Genomic DNA, 12,858 nt, shown 5'->3' with positions numbered 1-12,858 from the left:
GAGGCTTTTGTGGCCTAAATAGTTAGTGATCTCTTCCATGCAGTTAACTGAAGTGGCAGGGAATTTTAAACACTGCTCATTCTCTTTTGTAACCTGATGTTTGTCAAACATTTAGGTAATGTTCCGGTTTGCTTTGGCGCTCTTTAAATACAAAGAGGAGGAAATCTTAAAACAGCAAGACTCGATGTCCATATTCAAGTACCTCAGATACTTCACTCGCACAGTCCTTGATGCTAGGTAAGGGCCTTTTTGGAAGTTGGAAACTGCTTGCTTAGAAAGAATATCTATGTTCTGGTTTTATTCAAGTCTCTGACTTGACCTTCATTCCATGCACTCAAATTAAAACAATTTAGTGTGAAGTTTTCTGTGCTGCCTAACTTTCCAAAGAAACTCAAGGCAACTAACAAATTGGTAACAAAATAGTATAAAACAAACAATAATTCTCATTTGAAGCCCTATAATTCAACCGAACATTAACAAACTGAAAACAAACAACAGTTCCAGAACAGCCATCAAAATTGATTTGTTTGATTTGATTTATTGTGTTTTTATGCTGCTTTTTATTCAAATGATTCCCAAAGCAGCTTATAAACAAGAAATAGCAATAACATCACAAATCCAGCATAAATAATGTAAAACAATTAACAAATAATCAATAAAACAATTACAACCTATAAAATACTCTTAGCAAAGCAGCAACTAAAAAATAAGCTGTCATTGACGGGCTGGATACAGAGGAGTGGGGGGAAGCACCAGCTGGGGAACCCCCAAGGGAAGAAGACCCAGAGCCAGGGGAGTGGTGGTGGGATGACCATGAGTGGTCAGAGGGAGAAGACTGGGGGGGGGGTGTCAGAAGCTGAAGAGGCAACAGGGTTTAGTGAGCAGGAAGAGGCGGTGGCAGAGGGCAGTCCAGAATCAGAGGCAGAAGTGGAGGCTAGAAGGTGGGGGGCAAGAGGCCTACCTGCTGAGACCAGCTCCCCTCCCAGAACCTGAGGAGTTATGAAGAGGGCAGAGCAAAGACAGACAAGGAGAAGAAGTCTCAGGTTGCTTCAGAAGAACCTGGGGGAGGAGGAGACTTAGAGAGCAGTGGGAAGGCAAGGACCTTCAATCCTTGCAACTGCCTCATTCGGGCAAGACCTACTGGGAAGTGTATTACCAGCTGCCTAGCCTAGCTCTTAGAGCAAGGTGCAGGCAATAGGTTCTTTTGAATCACAGCAGATGGAGAACCAATAGGGCACCAGGTAAAGAAGAAGGCAGTTTATTAATTGATAAATAATAATTTGTCACTATAAGCTAGACTCTAAGCACAAATACAAACTGTTATAGAGACAGATAAAGATAAATAATCATATAAGCTCAACTGCATGCCCTGCCAGCTGCTAAGAGACTGCTGCTAACCCTTCAGGCTGGTGGGCAGGTCACACACCCAGATGGTAAGTGAGCTGGTCCCTGTACTGCTGATTCTTCAGTCCGTCTTCAGTTTGCCTTCAGTTCATCTCCCTCTCTTTCCTCGGTTCTTCAGTGCTTCTTCTGGAACTCCCTCCTTTGCTGAGATGGGTAGCATTTATAGACACTGGACAGGTTCAATAGCTGGCTGTGCAGGTGCTCTTAATGATGTACATTTTCCTTCCTTCATATTTGGGGGGGGGCGGACCCAGTTCATGTCTGGGTGCCAGCTTCATGGCTGGGTTGAGGTAGGCCTGTTGCACAGTTGACTCCTTTCCTTATCAGGCCAGCTGGCTAGCCTCTGGTTGATGCCAACTTCTAATTATGCAAGTAGATTTATAGTCTTCTTCATTATATTGATAGATTTATAGTGGCATCTAGTGCTAAGTGCTCATTATAAATTGTATATCAGAAGCCCTCATTATAGCAAAGCTGCATTGGAAGCAAGCACACCACCTAGCGATTGTTTTCTGCCACTGCCACTACATTTCAGATAGATATATAATGAGTTACTGCTGCAAATACCTCGAGATCAGGAGACACCACTTACGGGCATTGTTTCAGAAATACAGGAAGAGTTGCTGTGCTCACTAGGCCTGAGCTGTTTTGCTGCTTCTTTGAATAAAGAGTTAACTTTACTGACACCTGGTGAGTTATTGCTGACCGGCTCCCAGTTCCCACCTTGACATAAGCTAAACATCACAATTACAGCAGATGTCATATTAACACATTATAGACAGCATTTATAATCTATAAAACAATATTAACCCAAAAGGAACCCCAAAGCTAGCAAATTAAACAGGTATCTGGCTGGCTACCTAAAAAAAAAAACCCAGACTCTTACAACTACCTAAAGCAGTATACTGATGGGGCCTGACATGCCTTGCTTTTCCACAGATGGGTGCCACAACAGGAAAAGGCCTTAAGAAAAAAGAGGGGGAAATTTTAGGTCTAATTTGAACAACCTGGGCTTTAAAAAGCTTTAAATTAGCATTTATATTAAACTATAAGCAGGCAAAAGGAAATGTAAACAGTATTTATTTTCATTCTTCTCCATCCTTCTACAGTTGTACCTTGGTTGTCAAATGCCCTGGAACTCATACGGTTTGGCTCCTGAATGTCGCAAACCTGGAAGTAACTATTCCGGTTTGCAAACTATTTTTGGAAGCCAAATGTCCCACAGGGCTTCCACGCCTTCTGGTTGGCTGCAGGAGCTTCCTGCAGCCAATCAGAAGCTGAGATTTGGTTTTTAAATGTTTTGGAAGTCGAACGGACTTTCAGAATGGATTCTGTTGAACTTCTAAGGTACTACTGTATTTTACAGCTGGCAGGACAGCTTATAAATACAATTAAAACCTTAAAAGCAGCATTAAATAGATAAATCCAACATTATTAAATGCCTAGTTAGGCGATAAGTGTTCCACTCACCTGGGGCTGGGAAGACATAAGATTTGGCAGTGGGGAGAACATTCCACAGACGGTGCCATGACCAAACAGGCTCTGTCTCTTATTTTCACCCCCTGTGGGGCACTTGGAGAAGGACTTCAGAAAACCATTTGAACATTAGGCAAGTTGATGTTGGGAGTAGTGCATTGTTGATGTTGGGAATAGATGTTTGGAGTAGTGCATTGTGACCCCAGTGAAAAGGGATACATTCCTAGTCACTTCTTGAAGGTACATGTCTGATTATGTCCTGATAATTCTGGCAAGTGGAGTGGTGAGTGTTTAAAAGGCAACTCAACACAGGAATAGCTTGGTCCCAGATTTCCCCCCCAGGAGTGACACCTCAGGTTTTCGGTTTTCGTCAGAAACAGATGAACTGCCTTCTCCTCTTCTCAGGAGACTTTCAGCCAACTTACCTTGCATCATGTTCTTTCCTGTTTTGAAATGTACAGGCCCAGGTACTTGAGGTTGCTAACCACTAAGCAGTCCAACAAGATCTCAAAAATTCCAGTGATAGCCGTGTTCCTAAGTTGCAGGTGTCAAGCTCAATGTGCTATGTTTGTTCCTGAAGGCCAGGGTTTAGAAACCTGACCTGACTTTTGCATTGTTGACCTAGCAAAGTTCTCTGGAAAGCTCCCATTCCCAATTAAAGCAGTCAGTCCTCTTCAAGCACTATCTATGGTGCTGGAATACAGCATCCCCTGGCCGACTAAATTCAACTAGCTACAGCCAGGTTTCTGAACTCTTCATAGACTTGATGTCATTGTTTATGCTGTTCCTGCCTCTACTATGTGGACCCCGATCATACATTACAGTACTAACACAAATACAAAACTTTTACTATAATACAGACACTAGCCATGCCCATTTTACACACAAAGTAGTATTCTTTAAGATTTTTATGATGCGTAAGTAATGGGAGAAGACGCGGGTGGCGCTGTGGGTAAAAGCCTCAGCGCCTAGGGCTTGCCGATCGAAAGGTCAGCGGTTCGAATCCCCGCGGCGGGGTGCGCTCCCGTTGCTCGGTCCCAGCGCCTGCCAACCTAGCAGTTCGAAAGCACCCCCGGGTGCAAGTAGATAAATAGGGACCGCTTACTGGCGGGAAGGTAAACGACGTTTCCATGTGCTGCGCTGGCTCGCCAGATGGAGCTTTGTCATGCTGGCCACGTGACCCAGAAGTGTCTCCGGACAGCGCTGGCCCCCGGCCTCTTAAGTGAGATGGGTGCACAACCCTAGAGTCTGTCAAGACTGGCCCGTACGGGCAGGGGTACCTTTACCTTTTTTAAGTAATGGGAGAATTATGGGAAAATGCTGCAGGAGCTCATCTTCCTGATAAATGTGCATTTAGGTTCATTGAGTACAGTGAAGTTACACTGAAACAGCAAGAAGTTTTTTCTAGGCAAAGATAGATAGAATATTTTCTTTGTTCACAAAAGTACATGCCTTGTTTCTTTTTTCAAGTTGTTTCTTTTAACCTTTGAAAATGATGTATACTTCTACGCAGATTTTGAGGGGGAAATAAGCAAATAGCATCCAGTTCCTCTCTGCCATGACAGATGAAATGTTTCATCATAAACAAAGGAGACAGAATGATGAGAAACAGCTGGAACCTGCAGCACTGCTTGAGTAGACCAAGCATGGCTTCTCAGGAACATGAGACTTCCTCTCTTTGTAAACTGCATCTAGACTTGGAGCTGCAGCTAATTTCTACAAGCTGGGAGCATTTGAGCAATCTTGAATTTGCAAATTGTGTGTCCAGTTAAATTTAGGAACGTGAGAGAGGTTTTTGTTTTGTTTAGCAAAGCTACCCAAGTAGGTTTGCGGGCTTGCACTGAATGATACATATTTGAGGTCAACAGACTTCTAACTTGCAGAATCTGCTTTGTGGGAGTCAGAAATCCTTGCTAATCTACTGCAGATCACTCCCAATCTACTTTATGCCACCTATGATTTAACTAGACAAACTTAGGCGGCAGGGGGGAAATCATCTCTTTTGCACACTCCTTCCACATCTTTAGTGGGTTTACACTTTGTTGCCCTTTAGAAAGGGTTCTGTGTACCTTTTCAGCTCCATGAAAATCAGAAACTTTAAGACCTCATCTATTCCATATTGTTTCAATATGTGGGAAAGGTGAGGCTCTCCTCCTACAGTCTAGCCCAGTGTTTCTCAACCTTTTCCCAACCATGGCCACATTCCAACCTTGTTTCCTTCCTATGCCAGGCTCCCCCATCCCTGGTTATCATTTGTTCATGAGTTTTGTGCTCTTGATCTTGAGAGAAGAGTTTTGGGAGTGTCTTGCAACTGCTGAAATCTGTTTGGGAATGAACTTTGGTGGATTACACAACAAACCCTCTTTAAAGGAATCTGGTTGGTCATCTGCATTTTCTTTTTTCTTTTTTTATTCCAGGAAACTCATCAGCATTGCTTTTGGGGATCTGAATCCCTTTCCATTGCGCCAGATAAGAAATCGGAGGGCCTACCACCTGGAGAAAGTCCGCCTGGAGCTCATGGAACTTGAAGCCATTCGGGAAGACTTCTTGCGTGAGCGGGAAACTAACCCAGATAAAAGGGACCTCATTAGTGATGATGAAGAAGATGGTTGAGGAACCCCCAGGGGCCAAGACCCTTTCTGGAAGCTTGACCAAAGTTTTGTGGAGTGGCCTCTTCCTTATGGATCCAGCAAAACTAAGCAACGTCAGCTGGAAATTTGCAGGACAGATTTCCAAGTCTTTAGCATGCCGTTGCAGAAATCTCCACCCCCCCCCCCACCAAAATTTCTCTTTCTGTTTACCTTTTTTGCCAGAGTGTTAAAGAGCACTTTTTCTTGCACCTTGCATCTCAGCTGCCACTTTCCCCCTTCTTTGAAGGACTCCTTTTTGAAGTGCCTACACGTAGGAAGCAGTAGCACAAAGTCCTTCATCTTTTTAATATCCACCATCTTACACTTATTTCCCGGTTGCTTTCCCCACTCTTTCCCCTGCCCAAAATCCATTTAGGAGAATCACTCCTCATTAGCCTTGAGTATATTGAACTAAGCTGGCATTTTTCATTTGCCAGCTAGCATTGGCAGTCCATCTGTTTGTTTAAAACCAGCCCAAATATTGACAGATCTTCAGCATATCTGTGCACGTACTTCAAAACTATGAAAATGTGAAGAGGCCTCATGAGGCCAGTCAAAAGCCTTTCAGTGCTTTTGCCAGGAAGCAAAGTCCTCTGAAGACATCATTCCATTAGTCCTAGTGGCTCTGTTTTTAGCAAGAAGAATTGCTGACGTCTGTTTTCACATAGTGCTAAGTGAGCACCTTGAGAACTATTAATAAGGCTGCCTTGGACACCATTGGTCTATCTCTCTTTAAGAACTGGAAGGCAAGAAGTAGTTCTGCTGGAAAAGTTTTCTCTGGATACTACAGGAATGAAGGAAATGGTGCTTTCTCGCTTACATGATACTCTTAAAGGCATAGGAGCCCTCTCCAGGATGGCAGAAGGATATGTTGTGTTTTGCCGGCACCTACCTGTTCTGGCCAGGTGAGGGTGCTCTTGCCTGATGGGCTTCCCCCTCCATGTAATCCCAATGAGCCCTTAGACCTTGGAGATTTATATTGAGAAGCATTTTTTTAAAAAAATCAGTGGCAGATTGCTCAACTAAGCAAGTATGTTGGTTTCACTTAATGACCTGTGAAAGTGCTATAAATTCACCTGATTTTTCTGCCACAGAGAGGTTTGGCATAGATTAACCCTAGAAGAATCAAACAATGTGAATTGTGTATTTGCTTTCTCTTATGAAAGGTTTAATTTCTGATAATATTTAAACTTGTTTTTTCTTTTTGCACCACTGTACTTCTTTCTGTTGCACATTTTTAGGTGCTTGGCTCCTGTCATTTTGCTGAAACTTAACGCCAGTGAAATTACAGGTGGATTCCTTCTATTGTATTATTCTGACCTTTGCAGAAATATGTGTTATCTTAGATACAGTTGATGAACCTGGAGAAAATGAAGGCAGACGGTTCATTACTTTGAGGGATGGGTGTTCTTTTTCATTATTAAAGATGACTGTGCTGAGACCCTCCCCTTCATCTTTCCCACACTTGATGTGCCTTTTTATTAGGCAGTATAATTCTCAAGAAAAAATGGTAGACTACAGTGGGGAGAAGGGAAAAGTAATAGCCCACCTTGTCCTCATTAGAAGACACGGATATGAATGCAATAATAATAATAATTTTATTATTCATGTAAAAAAGAATTCCTTCCTTACATGCTGCCCTTCCAAAAGTTGCCATGGCCTTTTCAGCCCTGAGAATGTTTACCTTCATCCAACAAGTGGCCTGCAGTCAAGATTCCCTTCTCCGAAGAACAGTTTCCTCCCCTGCCACCTTGTAAGCTGCTCTTGACAGCAAAGGCTTAGAGATCATTTGCAGGAGTGGCGTGCAGGGAATGCGGAGAGAAAGAGCACCTCTCTACTTATTTGCAAGAATCTGTGAGCATGTTATAAAGCCTCTTTTTCCAGACTGTTGCCATCCTCTTTCTGATGGTTTCTAAAATGTACCATTAATTGACAATTTCGTTGTGAGGTTGTTGGAGCTAGGGAATATTTTGGCCATGAAATTTTCACCTGTGCTGATAGCAGTGCAAGAATGTACCATTTTATTTCACTCTATTTTGTGTGGCATGTTGGCTTGGTACTATCAGGCAACACTCTCCTTTGACGGCAGGATCAGAACCATCTGTGGGGCAAGCAAGGGAGGACACAGGAGATAGATACAGTGCAAGCTGAACAGATGGGCCTCGGAACACATTAATGCCACTTAACTGTTTTTAAACACATTGTACCTGAATAATACTAAGATTCCTCCGTGTAGTAATACAGGTACTGTATCTCCAATTCCTGTTGTAAGGAGTGTTGAAACCCACAGATGGAGGCACTTGAATTTATGCCAGGCTGTCAGATTTTCTTAACTGTCTTCTGATAGGGCTGAAAGAGTCTCAAGCCAAATGTGGGGTAGAATATTTTTGTTTTCTTAGCACTTGCTTGTTAAAGGGGATCCATCTGTGTTCTCCTAATTTAGATAGTGAATAGTAGTTGAAACACCTGGCTTTTATATGCTTGAAGAATTCCCACAAACAACTAAACACAGGTGATGGTGGAGAGTGAGACAGCACCCATTGTGCCAATGTTGTTTTGTAGACGGTTATGTTCAGTGCACCTGAACTCACACGTGAAAGAGTTGTCGTTGTCTCCCCCTGGGGGGGGGGGTGTTTGTGTGGACCCACTTTGGAATTTGGATGACAAGCTCCTTCTGCCTGACATTTGTATTCTGGCCTAGAAATCAAACCCGTGAGATAGACCACAGTTCTGTGAGATGATTCCAAGCCTCAAACTGTAGGCTAGAACAAGGCAAGAATATTTGAGAACCTAAGAGCAGAGTTCAACAAAGAAAGTTTGAACAACCTCCCCACACCCCTGCCCGCCGCCGCCCAGTATGTGCCATCTTTTTCAGGTCTCATTTACTGCAATGAGGGTTTTCTGTTACTCTTTCTTTTTTTGTAAAGAATTTCAAAATGTGTTACATATTATATATGCAAAGTATCTTATGCATGATTTCTCTTATAAGTATTGTATAATCCACACCGCTGAAGCCGTTTGTGCAAGTTTCCAAATCACAGACCAATTTTCTATTACACTAGAGGCAGAGAGAATGGGGATCAAGCAGTACATGCCTAGCCCTGTACTGCACAGTAGGCAGATTTTCTCTATAGTTGTCAAGTGCTACTCAGTAGGCAGAAACTGATCATTCCCAGTGCCCTTAATCTAGAACAGCATTTGCCAACCTGGAGCTTTTCATGTGTCTTGGACTACAACTCACATTAGCCTCAGCCAGCACACCCATACAATGCTGGGGCTCATGAGAGTTGTAGTCCAAAACATCTGGAGGGTGCTGAGTTGGCCAGGGCTGATCTGGAGCATCTTTCGTGCAAGCCTGGCTAAAATGAATAGGAAGTGTGGATGAGCCTTCCTCTTTTGAGTGGGGCTTACATGGAACATGTTCCTAGCGGAAAGTCCCTTGTTAAACATTGAACTTGAACAACTCTTTCCTCTTCCTACAGCTACACTGTAGTTGTCTTCTGCATTCGCACGAGGAATTAGGCTTGTCGTTTGTCCGAGCCATTACAAACCACTACGTAGTCAATTTGACAAACACATTCATAATCATGCCTTGCTTCAGTCCCTCATGAAGAAATTTAAAAACTTGTTTCTCTTTTGGTGTTGTTAAACTTTTGTACAGCTCTTAACTCATCCCTTGGGAAGTATTATGTATTAGAAACAACCAGGGATGCGGCACAATGAATGGGTTGCATCCTTGAAATGTAACCTGGTTCTGTACTGGAAATCTTTGCCAAAAACAATAAAAGTCAGTAATTTTGTAATGCTTTAGTTTGACTTTGTTGCTAAAATTGAGACTAATAGCGATTTTAAATCCTGCGTGGCTGTTCTGGGACTCTTTCCAGGGCCTTCATGCCGGAAGGTTCTGGGGGGTAGTTACGCCTCATTTAGTACCAATAGGAGCAAAATATTACTCTGCCTGGGAAGAGCTTGGTCTGGGGAGCAGCAGTTGATGTGGCCGGTGGGGATGACAGTGGGCAGAAGACCAGCATATACATCCTGAGATTCTTCACACAGCCATGTTCTAGCGTTTTCTCAACCCTTCTTTCCTGTGCTGAGAGTCGGGGAGGGGAAGGAACGGAATCAGGACTCTGTAGCAGAGCAGGAGATGCAGCCCTGCTCCTTCTCTTACCAGCACCTGTGGCTACTCAAACTTCTCCCCTTCACACTCGCTCTCTGCTGATGATTCCTCCCTGTCTCACCAGTCTGAACCTGGTTCAGAATCCCCTTCCCCATCAGGGGCCTCCTGGACCACTGGCTGACACCACTCTTCCTTGTCCAGCCAGTCCCTGACATTAAACTTCTCTGCCCAGTGCCAGAATGTTACCTGCTGCCATTGAGAGGAGACTTGGGAAGGAGTGATCCAATCTAAATGCTGGTGATGGTCAGGGTGCCCAGGAAACCCTAATAGTAAATAATAATAAATTTTTATTTATACCCCACCCTCCCCAGCCAAGACCGGGCTCAGGGCAGCTAAGAACCAATAATAAAAACAAGTTGAGTAAAATACGATTTAAAAGATTAAGATACAACATCAAAACATTAGGATGCAGTCTCTTCATAGGAGGAGAAAGGAAATGGGGGGGGGGGAGGGAATCAAACTGATTCTAAGCCAAAGGCCAGGTGGAACAACTCTCTCTTACAGGCCCTGTGGAAAGAAATCAGATCCTGCAGGGCCCTGGTCTCATGAGGCAGAGCGTTCCACCAGGCCGGAGCCAGAGTTGAAAAGGCCCTGGCTCTGGTTGAAGCCAATCTAACTTCCTTAGGGACCGGGACCTCTAGGGTGTTGCTATTTATGAACCTTAAGGTCCTCCGTGGGGCATACCACGAGAGGCGATCCCGTAGGTACGAAGGTCCTAGGCTGTGAAGGGCTTTAAAGGTCAAAACCGGTACCTTAAATCTGACCCTGTACTCCACCAGGAGCCTGTGCAGCTGGAAAAGCACTGGGTGAATATGCTCCCATGGCAGAGACCCTGTGAGGAGCCTCGCTGCAGCATTCTGTACCCGCTGGAGTTTCTGGGACAGCTTCAAGGGCAGCCCCGCGTCGAGTGAATTACAGTAGTCAAGCCTGGAGGTGACCATTGCATGGATCACCTAGAGCAGATCAGAGTGTGTTCATCTCAGCGATGGCAGTAACATTGTCATTTTACTTCCCATCATGCTTGACACGCCTTGTTTTTCAGTAAGGTAAAGGTAAAGGTACCCCTGCCCGTACGGGCCAGTCGTGTCCGACTCTAGGGTTGTGCGCCCATCTCACTTAAGAGGCCGGGGGCCAGAGCTGTCCGGAGACACTTCCGGGTCATGTGGCCAGTGTGACGAAGCTGCTCCGGCAAGCCAGCACCAGCACAGCACACTGAAACGCCGTTTACCTTCCCGCTATAAAGTGGTACCTATTTATCTACTTGCACTTAAGGGTGCGTTCGAACTGCTAGGTGGGCAGGAGCTGGGACTGAAAAACGGGAGCTCACCCCGCCGCGGGGATTCAAACCGCCGACCATGCGATCGGCAAGCCCTAGGCACTGAGGTTTTACCCACAGTGCCACCCGCGTCCCTTGTTTTTCAGTAGCGCCAGTTAATTTGGTGGGGCTGGTGGACCATTTTAAAAGATATGCCAAGTGGAGCCTCCAGCCCAGCATTTTCTTGATGCTAAGACACTGGGATTTTGGTTCCAGCCTTCTAGTGACTTTGGAGTTTCAGGCCGAGACATTTTTCACTTAGTTCTTTAAAAATTTACTAGAACAAGGCTGGCAAGACTCCTTCTGAAGGAAGTTTTGCTAAGTTTTCATGCCACCACAAAAAAGGCCCTGAAGTGAGGGCTTATGGGAGCTTGTCCATGATACAAAGCAATAGGGTGTCTATTGTTCCCGACTTTACAGAGAACAGCCCTCTCTGGTTCAAGCCCAGTTTAAGAAATGGTAGCCAACAAAGTACTTCAAAGTACATGGAAGTACTTTGTGGCTTAGCAACAGGTCTTCTTCCTGCACTAGGGTTTTCAGGTCAGGAGCATCCCAAGAAGGTGGTCCCTGGTGATTCTTCCTTTGCAGTCCCTCTCACTGCTGAGCTCTAGAGACAGAGGTTAATTTGGAGAGGGGAGGGAGGCAGACTTCCCAACACAAGATTCTTATGCAATAATTGCCATCACCTTCTGCCAGGCTGAAACATGCAAGCTGCACGCATAGTCTTCTAAAGAAAAAATGTGGTTTTGTTTTTAAGGCACTCTCACCAACCTGTATATTCAAGCCCTCTCTTTGCTACCCAAACCATGACTATGAAATGCAAGAATCTGGCCTTTTATGCCTCATGTCTTTGTAGCTGTAACTGGCTGTATTCAAGTTTTTGTGTCTTGGGGTGGACATATTTTGTAAGAAAAAATTCTACACAAATATTAAAGAAGAAGGAAGAGCAGGAAGGGACTTAAAGTTTCCTGTCAACAATTAGCAGCACCTAGACATTCACTATTATTACTGTCTCTGGTTGTAATTTTTATATGTTGTGAGCAGCCTCATGAGAATTTTTAGGTTAAGTAGAAGCAGAGCTATGTAACTTATATGCAGAATTCAGCGTGCGTAAGGCTGGGCTGGATGAATCCCTGGCCGGAATTAAGATTGCCGGAAGAAATATCAACAACCTCAGATATGCAGATGACACAACCTTGATGGCAGAAAGTGAGAAGGAATTAAAGAACCTTTTATTGAGGGTGAAAGAGGAGAGCGCAAAATATGGTCTGAAGCTCAACATCAAAAAAACAAAGATCGTGGCCCCTGGTCCCCTCACCTCCTGGCAAATAGAAGGGGAAGAAATGGAGGCAGTGAGAGATTTTACTTTCTTGGGCTCCATGATCACTGCAGATGGTGACAGCAGTCACGAAATTAAAAGACGCCTGCTTCTTGGGAGAAAGGCGATGGCAAACCTAGACAGCATCTTAAAAACCAGAGACATCACCTTGCCAACAAAGGTCCATATAGTGAAAGCTATGGTTTTCCCAGTAGTGATGTATGGAAATGAGAGCTTGACCATAAAGAAGGCTGATCGCGAAAGAATTGATGCTTTTGAATTATGGTGCTGGAGGAGACTCTTGAGAGTCCCATGGACTGCAAGAAGATCAAACCTCTCCATTCTGAAGGAAATCAGCCCTGAGTGCTCACTGGAAGGACAGATCGTGAAGCTGAGGCTCCAATACTTTGGCCACCTCATGAGAAGAGCAGACTCCCTGGAAAAGACCCTGATGTTGGGAAAGATGGAGGGCACAAGGAGAAGGGGACGACAGAGGACGAGATGGTTGGATAGTGTTCTCAAAGCTACCAGCATG

General features: G+C 44.4%; 1 protein-coding gene across 1 annotated transcript in view; it reads left to right on the top strand.

Annotated features, from left to right (window-relative positions):
* TBC1D2B (TBC1 domain family member 2B) overlaps window positions 1-9,313 on the top strand; it is a 40,093-nt gene extending 30,780 nt beyond the window's left edge. The window contains exons 12-13 of the mRNA XM_028706786.2: window positions 116-237; window positions 5,298-9,313. Of these exons, the coding sequence (XP_028562619.2) occupies window positions 116-237; window positions 5,298-5,493 (318 nt within the window). The 3' untranslated portion in view covers window positions 5,494-9,313. The remainder of the gene's footprint in view (window positions 1-115; window positions 238-5,297) is intronic.
* The last annotated feature ends 3,545 nt before the right edge of the window (window positions 9,314-12,858 follow it).

The sequence above is a fragment of the Podarcis muralis genome, chromosome 14 (assembly GCF_964188315.1).
Source record: "Podarcis muralis chromosome 14, rPodMur119.hap1.1, whole genome shotgun sequence".
NCBI classification, from domain to species: domain Eukaryota; kingdom Metazoa; phylum Chordata; class Lepidosauria; order Squamata; family Lacertidae; genus Podarcis; species Podarcis muralis.
This window is presented reverse-complemented; position numbering and strand designations above follow the sequence as displayed.